General features: G+C 51.9%; 2 protein-coding genes across 3 annotated transcripts in view; one reads left to right on the top strand and one right to left on the bottom strand.

Annotated features, from left to right (window-relative positions):
• Nucleotides 1-5,036, top strand: part of WBP1L (WW domain binding protein 1 like) — a 57,330-nt gene extending 52,294 nt beyond the window's left edge. For both annotated transcript variants that reach the window (XM_032423518.1, XM_032423519.1), the window contains exon 4: nt 904-5,036. In XM_032423518.1, the coding sequence (XP_032279409.1) occupies nt 904-1,640 (737 nt within the window). In that variant the 3' untranslated portion in view covers nt 1,641-5,036. The remainder of the gene's footprint in view (nt 1-903) is intronic.
• Nucleotides 5,037-12,176: 7,140 nt separating this feature from the next.
• Nucleotides 12,177-18,027, bottom strand: LOC116644149 (steroid 17-alpha-hydroxylase/17,20 lyase). The gene is made up of 8 exons (XM_032423516.1): nt 17,681-18,027; nt 16,095-16,233; nt 15,668-15,897; nt 14,914-15,000; nt 14,315-14,530; nt 13,824-13,993; nt 13,148-13,251; nt 12,177-12,624 (listed from the first exon to the last, which is right to left on the bottom strand). The coding sequence occupies exons 1-8, from the start codon at nt 17,975-17,977 to the stop codon at nt 12,341-12,343; spliced, it is 1,527 nt and encodes a 508-aa protein (XP_032279407.1). The 5' UTR covers nt 17,978-18,027; the 3' UTR covers nt 12,177-12,340.
• Between the last annotated feature and the right edge of the window lie 637 nt (nt 18,028-18,664).

Consider the following 18,664-nt stretch of genomic DNA (forward strand, 5'->3'; position numbering starts at 1 on the left):
AACTTCACTGAAGGACATTCACCTGACTTCCCTGGGGGTTCCTTACCCATGACCCTCAAAGGGTCCCTGGAGGCCCAGCTTGTCCAAAGCCATTCTACAGTGTGTTCTACAGAATAAAGTGCTCACAGGTCTGGAATTCCCCATCTAGAAGGGTTAAGTGTTTAGCACAGTGCCTGGCATATAGTAAGTGCTCAATAAATGCTAGCAGTTATTGTTAAAACCAGACCATCTCTGCCTTGAGACATTCAGCACATTCAAAATCTAACTTACCTGGCACGTTGATAATAAGCCTGGGTCGGCAGGCCCCTCACCCTTCGCTGGTAACCCACCTGCTCCTGATCTGAGTCAGGAGGAGGTTCGGTTTGTCTTTCCAGACCACCTCCGGCCCCTCAGATTTCTAACCTCCCAGGAAAAGGCCCTTTTCATGGCCCATACATCTGGAAGGGTGGGAGGGTGGCAAGAAAAACGCGGTCAGGAAGTCTTAAATTAGGGTCCCTGACCCTGAGGCCTATGGGACGCAGACGGAGGACACAGTCTGAGCAAGAAACATGAGACTCGGGGGCATGTGGAAACACATATGCTCTGGGCAGAAGTGATCTCTTGGCCATCCCCCACATTTGCCTAACCCTCTGCCTTAACTCCAGACCGGCAGGAGTCCTGCCTGTGAAGCAGGTTCAGGGGCTCTCAGATTTCAAGAAGCCAGATTAGGTCACTCCCAGTCTGTCCCTCTTTTCCTCTGCAAAATTGCCACGCCCCTCCGCCCTGCCCACAATCAAGAGCTGTAGCCGGCCCTCGGTGGGTATGCTGGGGGTGGGAAGAGGCATATATCGAGTGCGAGCTTTGCAGTCTGTCCTAGAACAGTTGCCAGTGCAGTAATTTCTCCTCCCTGCCTCCCCGTTTTAGGGTTTTTGCCAAACTATTTACTACCTCCTTATGAGGAAGTGGTGAACCGACCTCCGACTCCTCCCCCACCGTACAGTGCCTTCCAGCTACAACAGCAGCTGCCTGCACAGTGTGGCCCCCCAGGCGGCAGCCCCCCAGGCTCTGGTCCCACCAGGGGCCCCCAGGGGGCACAGAGCAGTCCCTTGTCTGGGCCCAGCAGAAGCAGCACGCGACCCCCGAGCATCGCCGACCCTGAGCCCCCCGACGTGCCCACCAGCCCAGCAGCCACCAAAGCCCCTGGAATGGAGCCCAGTGGCTCTGTGGCCGGCCTGGGGGAGCTGGCCCCTGGGGCCTTCCTGGACAAAGATTCCGACTGTAAGGAGGAGCTGCTGAGAGATTACGGCTCCGAGCAGGGCAGCGCCCTCCCCGATAGCAAAGACAAGACGCCTGGCAGACATCGCCGCTTCACGGGTGACTCGGGCATTGAGGTGTGCGTGTGCAACCGGGGCCACCATGACGACGACCTCAAAGAGTTCAACACGCTCATTGACGACGCTCTGGATGGGCCCCTGGACTTCTGTGACAGCTGCCATGTGCGGCCCCCCGGTGACGAGGAGGAAGGCCTCTGCCAGCCCTCCGAGGAGCGGGCCCGAGAGCCCGGGCACCCGCCCCCGCCGCGGCCCCCCGCGTGCCTGCTGCTGAACACCATCAACGAGCAGGACTCCCCGAACTCGCAGAGCGGCAGCTCCCCCAGCTAGAGCGGGCCCGGCCCGCGCCTCAGAACTTGGCAAAGCAACCAGGGCAGGGGAGCACCATGAGAGAAGCATTAAGTGACTTTCAGAGGAAGCGGTATGGCCGCTTCATTCTTCGCCCCCTCCCCGCCGGCCTGCATTTTCCTGCACCTCCAGGTCCAGCTTGGGGAGTGGAGGCCTCTCCGCCCACGGCACAATGTCTCGGAGGGCCGACACGTTGGCTTGTTCTGTGACTCATTCCTCATTACCCGGCCCTGTCCCCTTCTTCTCTTTTCAAGTCATATCTCACTGCCTGCTCGGGTCAGAGAGATGTGTGTTTCAGAAGCCCCCAAGGAGGGGGCTGAGACTGTGCCCTGAGGTGACCCTTGGTGGTGGAGTGGATTTGTGCTCTGGTGTTTGTTTAAGAGAACTTTGCTGTGTCTCAGTCCGGGAGAGGTGGCAGGTCTCAGCCCTGGGAGAAGAAGGAAGCCCGCAGAGGCCCAGGGATTGTCAGCCCCTGCTGCCAAGGTCTGCAGAGCCAGAACTGGGCTAGTCCTGGGGGAGGATGAGAGCGGACAGGCAATTATAAGGTTGGTAGGAGGCTTACTGCTCCCTCAGATTCCAGGTGATGAGGTCGATGTACCACTGTGCATCCCTGAGGGGCCCTTCCCAGCAGGTTCTGGCTGGCCACAGCCTGGGTCAGTATGGAACATTATGTCACCTTCTTTTTGGTTTTTCTTTAAACAAAAACAGCAGCAGCAACAGCAAAAGCAAGCTGAAAACAAGAACTTGACCAGCGGGCAGGCAAGAATTCTGTTCTGGAAAAGGGAAGTTTGTGCCTCTATCCCAAGTTGACCTTCAAAGAGCCTGGCTGCCGTTGAGCCGGGAGGAGATGTTTTGTGTGCGGGCCTGGGTGGGGGCTAGCTCTGGAACTTCTGTGGGAGCGCAGCGGAGCCTAAGCCATGGGGGTGCATCTGGTGCAGCTTGCTGCCTCTCTGCCCTTCGGGCTGACCCTACAGGTGACCAGGGTCCTCCCCCACCCAGCACAGTCTGCAGGCCTCCGTGCCTCACTGTTCCCGTAGGAACAAGGGAGGCTGCGGGTCCTGAGGAAGGGCAGCCCCATAGCCTGGCTTTTACACAGTATTTTCTCTTGATTCTGAATGAGTTCTTCTGTTGTGTTGTTTTTGTTTTTATTTTTAAACTGACCACTTGGAAAAAATGGCTCGGTTATCTGTGGCTTTCATGCCCTTCCCCTGCCTCTCCACAGCCCCCTTTTTGAGTGGGGTGACTAATTTTTGTAGCCTCCGTAAAGAGCCTGAGTGGCCCAGGTAGGAGGGCGAAGGCAGTGGTCCGCAAGGACCGCAGGATCCTTATTACTGTAGTTTGGCTGCAGATAACCAGTTGAGCTTTGACAGGAATAACCTGATGGAGAAAGCAAACAGCTAAAACTCACATTCCCTGTCCAGTGCTGTTCATATGAAGAGTTTGGTTCTTTTCCCACTCTTGAACGATGATATTCACATTAGTCATTGACGTTACAGTAAGAAAGGAAAAAAAAAAAAAAATATATATATATATATGTATGTACAAAAATAGACAAATCCAAGGCTGTGAGGTGAACGAGTGTCTGCGTTCGGAGTCCACAAAACCAAAATCCATGTTGAACAAAGTGAAGTCTGTGTAAATGACTTTTTGGATAACCTGTGTGTGTCTGTGTGTCGTGTGTGAGCCCCCAGCCCTGTTTTCCTGTGAATATACTTTGAATGGCAGCCATTGTGCTCGTCAACCACACATTTGGAGCAGATATGGCCCCGCTCAAGGTAATTTATTTTACACATTTACTGTTTACTGAACAAATGTCTGACTGTGTACCCGGGTGTATCCAGCAGCATTGTCGATGGCAGCCCCCCCACCCCCTACCCCCCACCCCCCACGTCTGCCAGAGATAACTGTGCTCGGAGTGGAGGCTCTCCTCTACCCAGCCCTGCAATTTGCACATTGCTCCGTGGACACTCGGAGGCCTGTGTTCTGTTCCCTGTAAGTGGAAACGTGCTCTGAACCTGTCTGCCTCCCTGGGCTCCTCCTGGCCCTCGGTATCAGCCCCCAGGGGGTGTTCAAAACCACTCGGCACAGAAGGCGAAGGTGGAACTTCAGACAGAAGCTTGATTGGATCTTCAGTGACACGCTTGGACTAGCTGTGGCCCGGACGTTGGCCCTGCCCAGCACGGCCAGGAGAGTTTGGCAGACACCGCAGTGCCATAGGGCTCGCCTCGCTCTGCCGGGGTCCAGTGCATGCACGCAAGCCCATGTGCGGCCACAGCAGGCCGGGAGTGCGTCAGCAGCCCTCAGATGCCTTTCCTTCCACCTTCTTAAAAAAAATAAAAGTAAAGCAAATAAATAAATAAAATCCCAAACAACTCACTGAAGTCTCAAAGGAGATGAAGTTTTACCAAAATGAATCCTGCTTCAGTTAACTGATCAAATGGATGAATTCTGGCCCTGTCAAGTTTCCTTCCCCGGCTGGAGTGGGGCACGGGCCCACACGTCAACTGTTGGGCTCACTGCAGCGACCTGCCCTACAGGCGTGAGAAGAAGCGAGGCCGCAGCTAGAGCCGGGCTTGATTCCAGCGGTCACGCAGTCTGGCCCCTGCCAGCCGGGCTCCCCTGCCAGTAGAGAGATGGAAATAGGGAGTTGAAGGACTCGATAGGGGGCCAGGGAGATCCGACTTGCATCTGGTTTTCCAGGTGAACAGAGAAGGAAAGGGTTGGTCTGGCCGAGGGTTTGGTGCTAGTCGGGAGATTTGCAAATGCTAACACATTCCTGTGTGAGGCACATCACCATTTGTCAGTTATTGTGAATACGTGTATTTTAAGCAATAAGATTCAGCTGGTCAGACTCTTCTGGGCAGCCTCGGTGACGCATTTCCTGTGCTGTGATTGTTCTGAAGACAGAGTGGCTCTATCCACTGTGAGAAGCCCAAATAAAAACAGTCCCCAAAACACGACTCTTCTTTTTTCTTGCAGCACCTTGTGCTTTTCTCCCCCCTCCTCCCTCAGACTTCAGGGGTCGTACCCCCAAGGTGGCTAACTGCAAACACTTCTCCCTCCTCCACACAGGCTTCGAGAAGGCGCCCAGAAGTTGAGGGCAGGCCCCTGGCCTGAGCGGAGACCACAGGGCCAAGGGCGAGGTGGGTGATGCTCCTGCTGAGGCCGCACATTGTCCTGAGTTTTCCCCAAACCCTCTCTCTGCCCAGGGTGTATTTCTGATGTTTGGAATGCTTTGTAAAATCCCACACAGGTTAAAATTGGACGCAAAAAAGCAGAAGCAAGTTCTATTAGACACCTGGAAGGTAAAATGGCATTTGAAAGAAAGCAAGCGCTCCGTGAGATCATTAATTTTTATTTAAAAAAAATTTTTTTTTTTTTATTTGAGAGGGAGTGAGCGAAAGAGCATAAGTCAGGGGAAGAGGCAGGGAGAGAAACAGACTCCCCTGAGCAGGGAGCCCGATGCGGGACTCGATCCCAGGGTCCTGGGATCATGACCGGAGCCGAAGGCAGATGCTTAACTGACTGAGCCACCCAGGCACCCCCGTGAGATCTTTTAATGAGATGATAGAGGGGTGCCTGGCTGGCTCAGTCCACAGCATGGGACTCTTGATCTCAGGTTTGTGAGTTCGAGCCCCGCGTTGGCTGTAGAGATTACTTAAAAATAATAAAAATCTTTTTAAGATTTTATTTGAGAGAGTGAGCGGGATAGAGCACAAGCTGGGGGGTGGGGTGCGGTGGAGAGGTAGAGGGAGAAGCAGACTCCCTGATGTGGGGCTCAATCCCAGGACCCTGGGACCATGACCTGAGCCACCCAGGTGCCCCCAAAAGAATAATAGTCTTTAGGGGGAAAAATGATAGAAATGTGGAAGGCCCTGGAATTTGATACACATGTATTATTGAGTCTCCCACTTTGTGCCCAGCACTGTGCTGGGTGCTGAGGAGAATGCGAAAGAAGTAGAGAAGACAAGGCCCCGTCCTCTGGAAGTTAAGTTACAGGCAGAAGACAAAACAACCATGTGAAATAGTTAACAAGAGGAGGTAGATTGAGATGAAGTGAATGGTACAGATTCAGGGAATGAGGGACCTGAGAACGGGTGTGCTAACCTCTGCCATTGTGGGCCAGTCGTTCTTTCCTAAGACTCACTGTCCTTTTAGCCCTGCTTAAGACTGTCCTCTTAGAACTTTGAGTCAGCTGTAAATCCCTGCTCTAAGGGAAGGGACAGCCTTTGACCTCTGCCAAGGAAGGGGAACACCACCACCCAGCCCAGCTTCTCCTTGGGTGGCCTGCAGGTGGGCAAAGCAATATGATGTGCCTCTTGGAACCCTCCCAGCAGGCATTCCTGCCTCCCCCGTGGACCGCTCACTAATGGGCCCCCAGGGGATGCTGACAGCATTGCCTTCCCTAGTCCCTGACTTTACCCAGCAGTCCGAACTATTATTACCTAAGAGCCCGATGTAAGCCAGACAGGCTCCTGCCCCCATCTTTGACCTTGGGCCAGAGCAATTCTGGCCCCTCAGTGACTCTAGTGGGATGGTTGCTGCCTAGTTCCTTCTAAACTGTTGAGCTCCTCCGAGTAAGCCCAGGAGAACCATGTTAGCATCTAGAGACAGATCTGTTCTAAAACCACGGGGAGGGGCGCTTGAGTGGCTCGGCGGTTAAGCATCTGCCTTTGGCTCAGGTCAGGATCCCAGGCTCCTGCTTCTCCCCCTGCTCATTCTCTCTGTCAGATAAAATCTTTAAAGTAAAACCACGGGGAAGGACTGGGGAGTCCATCATTCCTGCCTTCAGTCATCTAATGTCTGAATGGCACAAACAAACCAGTACATTTCTTGCCAGCTGCGTGCTGATGGCTGTGCAGTGTCCCCTCGGGGCCCAGGTCTGTGGAGCAGACCTCACTGCACCCCGCACTGCACCCCAGGTTCCTGGGTCACTGAGTTCCTCCTTTTCTATTGCCCTGGGTGACCAAGTTCAGATGGAGACAATACCAATGCTCTGAAGCACAAAACAGGATAGTTTTGATGAACAAAAATTTCAAGAAACTCCCTATTCTCCAGTTTCCTTTGTTTTCAGCCGGGTGGTGGGGGGAAGCAGGGTTTGACTCAGAAGGAGGGGGAAGCGGGTTTGGCCGACTGTTGGCCAAACCTGCTGGAAACTTGCATCTGCCTGAACCTACTGGGAAGGGCAGTGGGTCCTGGGAGGCGTTCGGGATCTGGGTTCCTGGCCTGGGGGCATGTGACTGGCCTTACTCAAGCTGAGCATTTATCGAGCACCTACCATGTACTAGGCATTGGGAATGCAAATATGCCTTAGACCAGGCTCCTCTTTAGAAGAGCTAATGGTCCCGAGGGGAAGAAAGGCATGAAAACCATTTTAGTAGCATAGTACCATGAAGCATGTGTGCACAGAATGCGGTGGAAGAGAACGACCTGGGGGCATAGGGTAGCCTGTCTGGAGCAGGGACCTCTAAGCTGAGCTTGTCAGGTGAAGAAAGGTATAAAGGGAATTCTAGGTAAGTTCTGGGTAAATCTGTTTTGCAGATAATATCGAGTGCTTACTATGTGCCAGGTGCTGAAAAGCCCACAAAAGCACGGGAGGCTGAAATGTCTAAAGCTGCTAGCAATTTAATCTCTGTAGATAATTGCATTCTGGGAAATGACAGGAGATGAATCTGGAGTGGTAAGCTGGTAATAAAAATATTTTAATTTGTCTTTATCGTTCTATTTATTGACTGCACGTTATTAGGTCGTGTGTAAGCATCTTACCGACATTTTTTTTCATTTTAGCCTCAAAACAGCCATCTGAGGTATGGACTGCTTTGTTAAAGGGGTTGAAGCATTCAGAGAAGTTGACTAACTTGTCCAAGATCACACAGCTCATAAGTGGTAGAGCCAGGATTTGAACCCCGAACACTGAAGACTCGGTGCTCACAAGCCATGTGAAGAACTTTTGATTTTTTTTCAAAGGTGAGAGAGAACCAGAGGAAGGTAATAAGCAGGCAAGTAGCACAGTGAAAGGTGAGCCAGACAGTTTCCTCAGGAGCTTCTTTGTCCCCCTTGTGTGTTCCCCCTTGCCTCGTCAGAAGCCTTCAGAGGCCCCCCACACTAAGCCAGGCACCCCTGCCTGAGCCCCTCAGCTCTGAAATAGCCTCACCCCTGGGATAGGTGGTGCAGATCAATGCTAACTTCCTCAGGGAGGGTGAGTCCCCCAGGAAACATTGTACAATTCTCAGGAGTTAGAACTTCCAGGTGGCTTGGAGGGGAGAAGAGGATTTGGTTTGATCTGAAGTTTCTCCTCCCTCTAAGCCCGTTCCCCACCAGTGTAACCTTCCATTGCATGTCTTCTTACCAAGAAGTCTCAGGAAACCCAATCCCGCTGGAAAATGTTACAAAACTCCCGCCGTGTTGGAACTGTGAGAAGTTTGTCTCTGGGCTCTCCACCCACGTCCCAGCTGCCAGCATGCCCCAGCTGGGGAAGGAGGGAGGGGCAGCCGGCGGGATCATCAGGGGCTACTCTGGCTGGTTCCCGGAGGTCCCGTCCTTCAGATAGACCTGTCTGAACAACACTTGCTTCTTCGTCCTTAGAGAAGGACTTATGTGGATCTGGCTGTAGGCAATGGCAGCAAAGCCAGTATTTATCAAGGCACTCAGTGCATCATGTAGGTCCCTATCTGACCTTCAGCAACATTGTGAGGTTGGCGGTACTGTTTCTAGGCACGCCTCAGCCGCCCATATTACAGTTGAGCAAACTGAGGTTTAAGAAGGCCGAGTAAGTTGCCCGTGGTCACTGGGTCTGTAAATGACAATACGGGGACAATGTGCCGGCACAGCCTGACCTCTTATCTTCTGTAGCTCCCCTGCTCACCTGGCCCTTTCTGCTTTTCTGCCTCCCCCAAGCCTCAGATAATGGGCAGCACAGGTGGTAAGTTAAAGTTACCCCCCCGTACAAATGAGAAAACTGGTTCAAGAAGCTAGCAATGGGCCTAAGATCCAGGGCCTGGAACCTAGGGGGTGGGGGGCCAGGGGCCTAGAACCTGGATCCTCCTCATCCAGTCCTCCCGGACTCTCTCGCCTCTGTGATTAGATTCCTGTCCTCCAGAGATGGGTGTTGAAACCCAGGAGTGTGACTGGAGAAAGAGTTCCCCATTTGCTTCAGGTTTTATGGCCACCAGAGGCGCCAGAACAGTTACTCACTCTCATCCACCCCCACTCCACACCTAGGGTGCCAGGGAAGGGGTCCCTCCCCCCAGGATGGGGACTCTGGGGAGTTGCCCTTCTGAAGGACAAGGACAGCCCATTTCTCCTGGGAGGGCCAGCTGTTTTGGTTCACAAAAGCTGGTTATTAAATTTTCAGGAATTTGGGGGCACCTGGTTGTCCCAGTCGGTAGAGCATGTGACTCTTGATCTCCGGGCCGTGAGTTCAAGCCCCACCTTGGGTGTGGAGCCTACTTAAAATAAATAAATAAGTACTTACCTAAATGTTCAGGGATTTTATGAGCTGTCTATTAAATAACCATTAAAAAAAGTGAACTATATAAACCCACAATTGAATACATTATAATAGAAACAAAGGCAATAAATACTCAAAACTAATCATTTCCTAATTATTTTACAATGTTACTATTATCTGTGCCCTTGAGGTTATTTACATCTTTGTATGGTGGGAATAGTGGTATTATTAGTAATGGTATTATATAGTAATGCTATTTATTATATAACATAATGGTAAATAGCATATAATGCTACCGAGCATCTCTTCCCAACTCTGTATTCAGTGACATCACATGGGTGGCCTGAAATTGCTCATAGTGGGGACTGTTTACATCATGGCAATTGGCAAACACTACGAATCATGGCTCTTCCCCAGCAGTACCAGAAAACTGGTTGTTTAGTGTTTATTTACGATCATATCACTGGCTAAGGGCATTCTGAGGCTCAAAATGTGACTGTGGGGTCTTGGCAAACACCTTCCAGCTTTGTCAAAAATCTGGGCTTCCTTCTGCATAAGGAGATAGTCTATTTATCACTGGACCAATTAGCCAAGGGGTTTAGAGCATTGGATTCAGTCCTTTTGTGTGTCTAACCTACTTGCCAGGTGCTGTTGAGCAAGATAAGTAACATGAGAAGATTCAGTCTTGAATTCCAGAGACATAGGGGGGCAGTGCCTTTGGGGGACACTGCACCCATTTTGAGCCCAGGCAGATGCTCAGGTGCACGTGGGGTTTAGTACCAAGGAACAGAAGCTAAGTGCTAAAAGAGTACAAGCACAGTGGTCTAGGGGTCGTGAGATATGCCCTAGAATATGGCTTGCACTCTGAGACTCAGGATGGGAGGAGTTAGGTCAGTGGGAAAAGGCCTTCCAGGCAGGGGAAGGGCGGTTTGGGCAGGAGTCGGGGTTCATGAGGTCATTTTCTGAAAGGACATTCAGCTTTGTACTCTCCCAGGCCAGACACCCCAGAGCCCTTCTGCACGGACACTGGATGGGTGAGAAAGCATGTCTGGCTCCTCTTCCTGCATCATTGAAATCTTGGGTTCTAGTCCCAGCCCTGATGCTCAGGAGCTGTGTGACTTAGGGTAAGTTACCTCCCCTGCCCTTGCCTCAGTTGGCCCTCAGTTTTGTCATCTTCAAAACGCAGGATTATTCTCTCATTTCCCTGCCACTCTATGATCTGATCCAATGGTTGGAGAGGAGAATACTTGACGCTCCTCCAGCCGATCTGCTCCCCTCTGCTTTAAACTGAGGGTGGCTTGGCTCTAGACCAGCGACCAGCTGATGGGGCAGAGGAGCCTTGGAGAGGGAGGGGCCGCCTCCAGTTAAACCCTTTCCCATTGGCCCACAGTGGTGTCAGCATTTCACCAGGCTGCCCACAAACTCTTCCTTGGGCTCTTTAGCAAGACCCCGGGGTTACTGTCCAGTAAAGGCCAGGGCTGAGTTGGGGGGACAGTAAGGAATAGTCTCTTGTCACTGGATTAACAAAGCTTTTTGAGGGAAGAAGGTGTGCTGTAATGGAAACCTTTGTCCCTCCCTCCTTGCAGGGGCTCTGTTGATATCTTCTGAAAACATGGCCAGACAGGGTGTCAGCCTTGCCCCGCTGGCCCTTCCAGAGCCCTCCTTCAGTCAGAAGAGAAGGACTGGGTGGATGATTCAACCCTGGCTCAGCTGGTGCCAGGGAGCTGGCACTGGAGCCTCTCTCTAGGCTAATGGGCAAGGATCAGTTTCTCCCCGGGGCGTCTCGGGACATCTTTCGCTTGCAAACTGGCCAGTAGCTGAGGTTTGGATGCTGGTTCCAAGGTTTGCAGAAGTCTGGGAGCCATTTTCTAGTGAGGCATTTACAGGCGTCCTGGGGTTGTGGCGTGGGGAGCCGGGCAGAGCCGGGCGCCGCAGAACCCCTCTCCTGGCAGTGTCCACCCCAGGACAGGACAAGCGAAAGGAGACCTGCTGGTCTTTGCAGACCAAGACAGAGGGATAGGTAGTGGTGGGTTGAGTTTGTGGATTACACACACTCCCCCAAAACCAAACCCTCCAGGTATGCACAGCGATGCCTGATTGGATCAAACAAGATCTGCTCCACTTTCTTTTTTTTTTTTTTTTTAAGATCTGCTCCACTTTCAAAATAGAAACAATCCCACCCTTTCTCACCGTCTCCACTGCTATGGCTGGGGGCTGAGCCACCATGATCTCGCTCTCCTGGACCAGCACAACCACCTCCTCCCTGCCCCAGCTCTCATCCCTCTCAGACCAATCTCCACTCAGCAACTAGGGCGGTCTTAAAAATACAAACCAGGGGTGCCTGGGTGGCTCAGTCGGTTAAACATTTGACTCTTGATTTTGACTCAGGTCATGATCTCAGGGTTGTGAGATCGAGCCCCAAGTTGGGGGCTCCATGCTGGGTGTGGAGACTTCTCAAGATTTTCTCTCTCCCTCTCCCTCTGCTCTTCCATGTGTGTCCTCTCTCTCTCTCTCTGTCTCTCTCCTCCTTCCTCCCTCCCTCCTTCTCAAAAAAAAAAAAAATGCAAACCAGACCTTCCCACTTACATGTTTATCTCCCCCCCACCCCCGCCCCACTGCCCAGTGACTTCCTATCACACTAGGAATAAACAGCTAAACCCCTTCCTGCTACTTGCAGGGGCTCCGTGGGGCCTGGCCCCTGTCTCCAATCTGACTCCAGCAAAAGCTCCTCTCCCCTTTCATTTATTCTGCTCTTGCCACACTAACCTCTCCCCCCGCAAGAACTTCCCGCCTGCCGGTGGGATGCTTTCCCCCACGTCTTTACGCCTTCCCTACCCCTCGCTCGCAGTGGCCAGCCTCCACTCCCACCATTCTCTCCTCACCAACACCCAGTAAAATTGACTTGGAAGCACTTAGGAGTCTCTGCAATGTTTATTTGTCAGTCCTCACTGGAGTATAAGCCTGAGTGTCCAGGGACAGGGAGTGGCACATAGCAGGTGCTCAATAAATATTTGTTGTGAAGAATGAGTGAACAAGTGAACAAAGGAGTGAACTGCTCAGGGACCAGGAAGAAAAGCTGTTTTGTTTATGCATGTCACTACCAGGGACGGCAGGCTGGGAAGAAGGCAGTGTGGGCCAGGAGGAAGGAGCGAAGGCCGGGGGGAGGGCATACAGCTGTAATTCTGTGCTGTGGGACCACACAGGGTGGCGTCAGGGGATGCTAGGTGAGCCTCTAGGTGCTACTCTCAGCCTGGGCCTCCCTCCAGGCCTGGCGCACCTTGATCTTCACTTTGAAAGCCTCGATCAAAAAGACCATCTTGGGGTTCCCCTCCAGGGAAGGCAGCTGCCCATCATCTGGGATCTCCAGGTCAAACCTCTGCAGCAACCAGGACATGACGAGGAAGAGCTCCTGGCGGGCCAGGATCTCACCTAGGCAAGAGCGGGGTCCTGCTCCGAAGGGCAAGTAACTTAGTGACGGAGAGATGAGCTGACTCCTCGTGGGGTCCAAGAAGCGCTCTGTGGACACGGAGAGCTGTCAGCCACAGCCAGGACAGGAGTAAGGAGAAGAATGGCTCTGCCCTGCCCGAGGGGGAGACGTGGCCTTGCCCAGGGAGCCCCAATCTGAGGAGGTGGACAACCTTACATGGGGGAACCCTAGCCTGAGGAGAGATACAGCCCAGCTCTCGGGTAGCCCTTACTCACACGGAAGAAATGCAATATTCAGGAAGGATGGAAAGGAGGCAGTACTGACGACTGAAAATGCCACCATCCGAGGGGCGAGGGGCTGACTTCATGGGAGCCATATACCTAGAGGGCTTCTTAGAGGACATTTGCAGTTGGTGGAAGGAGAAAGTGAGAAATCTGGCTGTGACGAGTTTGGGTAAATCTAGGGTAGAATGGGGCTATCAACAGGTTCATGTAGTTGGAGCCAGGAGTTTTCCAGTAGAAAGCTTAGCAGAAGGAATACAGGGCTGGAATGCTGGAGCACGGAGGCTAGGCTGTCTGTGTGGCTTGGGAGAAGGACAGAACAGGGACTCACCTGGCATGAACTGGTCGGGCCGGTGCCACTCCTTCTCATTGTGATGCAGTGCCCACAAATTGATGATAACATTTGTGCCCTTGTCAATGGCAAACTCGCCAATGCTGCCCCAAAGAGGGAGAGGAAAGGGGAGTCTAAAATATTGTCCTCCCCAAACTGCTCAGCCCCACGCCTCTACAGTCCCCCACCCTGGGGGAAAAAAGCCCTATACGTCCTCATGCCCACTCCCTCATCTTTTCCTCAGCTTCTGCCAGATCAAATATGAACCAAGCCCTTCTGTAGACCTCTTCCCCACTAGCTCTTATGTATCAATACTTGTGTACATGGACATTCATGTCTGTCAGGGCATGTGGGTGTGCATTTTGAGCTGGTGCGTGCGCGTATGTGTGTGTGTGTGGTGGCTATTGGATTGGGTAGGAGCATAGAGCACCTGGTCTATCATTCCAGATCACATGTCTCCAGAGCAGCAGGCAGTTTCTGAGGGAGGTCAGTTAGATCTGTGGATTAGTCAGTGGGTGTTAGTGCGTGGCAGATATATTGATCAGTAGGGTCATGGATAGGACGATTGGTGGTCAATGGTTGAGTATAAATTGACCAGCAAGCGGAGGGGTGGGGCAGTAGAGGAGGGACCAGGTGGACTGGAAAGCAGTGAGTGTTGTTGGGAGGGAAGGCATACCTGGAATCAACGATAGCCTTGTGGGGGATGAGTGTAGGGGCCACAGGCCGGATGCGAAGCACCTCTCTGATGGTGGCCTCTAGCAAGATGAGTTGATTCCGGTCACTCATAGTTGGTGTGCGACTGAAACCCACATTCTGGTCAATCTCCTCCTGGATCTTCTTCTGCAACTGAGGGCCAGAGCGGGGTAGATGTGACCAACATGCTTAAGCCCAGGAGAAGCACGGGCTTAGAAGAATCCCATTGTTACATCCAGAAGAGCTGGTTCAGACTCTTCCCAGTGGTGGCTTTGCAGTTCAGGCTTTGTTTCCACAAGATGGGGCAGCTCCATCCTAGGGCCAAAGCCAACTACTGCTTGGGTTAGGAGTGGGGCAGCCCAGTCACCTTGCATGGAAGGTCAGAGGACATTACGTCTCCCTCTTCCTGGGGCCACAGGTGGATATGGCTGGGGTGAAGAGTGGTTGGGAAGACCAGAGTAGGGAGAAGCCCACCTGAGGATTGTGTAGCAGGAAGGCCACAGTCCACTTCACCACAGACGTGGTGGTCTCTACACCGGCCCCAAAGATATCCCCTATGGTGGTGAGAATATGTTTATCTGAAAGGAGTTTTGAATCCCGGTCTGAGGCAGCATTGTTATTGTCTGAGTTCATCCTGGCTTGGATCAGTATGTCCAGCAGGTTGGTGACAGAGTCGCTGCTGAAGTTCTCCTGGTTGGGTGAGGTTGGGAGACAGTGATAAGGAGGGAGCCTCATCTGCAAAACCCTTTCATACTTCCATCCCAGCCTGGAGATACAAAGGCTTCTTCCATCTGGACATGAGGGACTGGGGAGAGACTAGGCAGGACCTACGAGCTTGTGGAGGTAGGAGGGCTCTCTCTAAATTTTGGGAGTGAGTGGGTCCCTTCTCTGATCCTCTGCAATTCCTTACTTCCTCACCCTTATTCATTAGTTAAGTCATTTTTTGTTGAACACCTACTATGTTCCAGGCTCTCTGCTAGGTGCTAGAGATACTCCAGTGTCCAAAATGGACCCCAGCCCTGTTTTCATGACACTTCAACCTAACTCATGGTCTTCTCTGCTCCATCACCTACCTTATGTTTTTCAAGGATTTCATTCAGCAATTCATCTCGCATTTTAACACAGTTCTTCATTTTTTCCACGGTTTTGTTGGGCAAAATCTGGAAAGTAGAAAGTAGAAAGAAGTGTCATCTTCAATTTTGTTTCTCCAGCTACCAGCTACCAGAATCCCTCCTGGAGGCAGATCCTAGCTTTCGGTGTCTGGAGAGTTTCCACTCTAACCCAGACCTTCAGCCAAAATGGAAGGCAAGATGGGGACACAGAATGGGATTATTAATGACAACTAGGACAACTCCAAATAAGGGAAAAGGGATCGTCTTCACTTCCCCTTCCCCATTGAATCAAACATCAGGCACTGATGGAAGGTCTACTAATTAAACTCTGCTGTGTGCCCAGCCCTTAGGAGTAAGATAGACTTGAGTCTGAAGCCTGGAGCAAGTTCCTTAATTTCTCTAAGCCTGTATTCTCATCTGTCTGGGGATAATAAAACTGACCTTTAAGGGGAATAACATGATTAATTCATGTGGAGTGCTTAGTAGTGGGCATATGGCAATTGGTAAAGAAATGAAAGCCATTGTCATGATATTAAAAATGCATAGTTAAAAGCTAAACCTATTTTTGTAGAGAACTGGTGCTTTTAAAATGAAGGAGGTGGAGGTCACTGTGGCTGAGGTGGTCAGGAAAAAAGTGGGTCTGGAGCTGGGCAGTAAGAAGAATTGGGGACAGGGATTCCTGGAATCTGAAGGTGGGGCCTGGCCTCATCCTCACCTTCAACCTGGGGAATATGTCTACCATTTTATCCGTTCCCAGAGAATCCAAGATGCCGTCATTATAATTCTTTATGATCTTCAGAGCAGGATCTCCATTCTTGTAGGAGGAGTTGAAGCAAATCAAGCAGATTATGTTGGTCACCGCCAGGAAGAGAGGCAAGGACAAATCTATGGACTGTCCATTCTGGGTGGCCAGGAAATCACACAATAAACTGTTTTCCTGACAAACTGGGAAGAGAGAGGGGCAAGACGGTGGGGAATTAAGCAGCACCCTCCCTCCTTCCCAGTTCCGCCTTAGCCAGGGACATAGAGCAGATGGCCACCAGATGGCAGCAGCAGTCAAGAAGGCACTAGATTGAGCCTTCCATTGCCCCCTCCCCAGCCCCTTCTCCCTCCAGCAGCCGAAGGGGACGGCCAGCACTCACTGATCTTCTCTAGCCTCTGGTCGCCATCCTTGAACAGGGCAAAGGTGGCCAGTACCAGCTTCCTATGCAGCTGCCAGTTGGCACCATGGTCTGCGAAGGCGATGCCCTTTTGGTTGTCAGACAGGATGTCCAGAGTCACCTTTGGAGAGCAGGAAAGGCTGTAAGAATCAGACATCAATGACCCGCCCTTGCCCTGGGCCTCCTGCACCCTTCCTGTGGGAGAAGGCAGGTACTTGCCACGCTGACACCCATGTGGGACACCCCTGCTCTACTCTGCCATGACCGTTAGGCCTCGGTAGGGCAGGGCCCGACACCCCTCTACTCCTAATTCCATCAGAGAGACAGACTAAGGAGAAAAAAGGGACCCCGAATTACAATGCAGTTCCGGGGGGGCAGTTCAATGACAGGGTGACCTCTGGGCCTCTCTTATCAGTTTCTGACCGGGGGAAGGCAGCCGTGGATGGGATAAGCTCTCTGAACGGTGCCTGTCCTGGGGGCAGGAGCAGGTGGGCTTGTAGAAGCAGGACTGCGCAGACGTCTGCCTTCCCCTGGGCCCTCCGGGGCGTGCCGCAGGCAGCCCTGCTCATCTTTCTGCCTCCTACTGCAAGGCTGTGTGCCCACCGTAAGGCCCCATCTGGAGAACGCAATCTGGACTTGGCCACTCCACCTCCTCTCAGAGGCACTTCAAAGCATCCAGCTTCAAAGCCTCCCCTCTTACATCCTGTGACCTGCAAGCCCCATCTGACCAGCCTCCTCCTTCCTCTTTGCTCAGGAGGGTTGGGAGTGAGGCCGCTGGCCAGCAGACCTGGCTGACTTGTCCAAGGAAAAATGAATCAGCCCTTGGCCTGATCAGAGATAAGTGGCTGGGGGGCCCTGCCTGGGGTGTCCAAGGGAGTACTCAGCAGCAAGGTGCTGGGATGGGGCATTGGCAGTATTCGCAGATGGTTAGCTTCTTTCCTCCCCGAGGAGCATTACAGAAGGCTTGGCAGGATAGATCATATAATAATATATGTAATATATTTTATATTATACAAACAATATATATACATACATATGACACATAAAATTTACCATTTTAACCATTTTAATGCCACCGTGTGTCAGCCCTACTGTGAGCCAGAGCAGCTGGGGACAGGTCCAGAGAAACAGCAATCCCCTCCCTCCAAAAGCCAGGATACTTCTCCCTCATACCTTCCCACAGAAGACAGTAGTCATTTTAATCCCATTTTCCATATGAAGAGTAGCACTCCTAAAGGCTATTTATGGAGTACTTACTGTGCTGGGCACTGGGCTCAGTGCTTTGCATATACTACCTCAGTTAATTAGGGAAGTCAAGACTCAGAGAGAACATCATCCAGTTCCAGGCGAGATGACAGCCCAGAAAATGAAGTCTTCCTTTGATTCTTCCTGCCTAGTTTAGAGGCTGGGTGGGGTCCGAGGGGTCGATCCCCACCCACGGTCCTGTTAGTCTGTTTTAGGAAGAATTACAGGTTGGAAGAATTACAGGAGCTGGAAGGGTCATTCCAGGCATGGTCTGCAAAACCCCCGGGGCTGGTGAGAGAGGAGAGATAGTGGGCACTGCTTACCCCTTGGGGCCGCCCAGAGAATTCCTTGCCCTTCTTGACAAGCACCTCCTTGGCCAGCTGGTGGTGACCGACCATCACTGTAGTCTTGGTACCCATGCGAAAGGAATAGATGGGGCCGTATTTTTTCTGTAGCTTGAAGAAGTTCACGTGCGGATGGCCACCTCTGGGGAGGAATGGCAGGCTGCCCACCAAGGGCAGGGATGGGAGGCTCTTGGGATACTTGGCACTGGGGCATTTTGGCTTGGGCCATAAGAAATAGGTGAGGGCGAACAGCAAAAAAGCGAAGAGCTCCCACATGGTGGCTGGGCACCGGCAAGCAGGATAGACAGCTATGGAGTAGAAGAACAGCAACCAACTCTAGGGTGCAAGGAGGCCTTATTTAAGGGCTGCCCTGATCTTCACCTTGGCTCTGTGTTATCTCTTGCCTTGTGGAAATTTATCCTGGAGCACAGCCAGGCCCAAGCCCTCTCCCAGAATCAGGAGAGGAAGAAGGAGTGGAGGCCTCCTCAAGGGCTGGCTCAACTCCAGGACAAACCCCTAAGAGGGGGGGCTAGGTAAGGGGAAGACAGCTGGTCCTCCCTCCCTGGAGCTCCCATTCATCAATGTCCACAGAGTGCACCAGAAGCAAATGGTATCTGGGTCAGGAATCAAGGCTTGGGACTTTCCACGTTGTAAAATCAAAATCCATGAATAGATGATGTTGTCAGGAGGGTTACAGCCAGCAGGGACTGTCAAAGATATTTTACCCAGTCTTATTTAACAGCCAAAAAATGTGATGCCTTCCAAGGTCAGTCTTGTATACAGTCACACAAGATAGTGACTGCAAGGGGGTGCCTGTGTGGCTCAGTCAGTTAAGCTTCCGACTCTTGATCGTAGCTCAGGTCTTGATCTCAGGGTCATAAGTTTGAGCCCCACATTGGGCTTCACACTGGGCATGGAATCTACTTTTAAAATATATATATATATAAATAATAATATTATAAA

The sequence above is a fragment of the Phoca vitulina genome, unplaced genomic scaffold, assembly GCF_004348235.1.
Source record: "Phoca vitulina isolate PV1807 unplaced genomic scaffold, GSC_HSeal_1.0 scaffold28, whole genome shotgun sequence".
Taxonomy (NCBI): domain Eukaryota; kingdom Metazoa; phylum Chordata; class Mammalia; order Carnivora; family Phocidae; genus Phoca; species Phoca vitulina.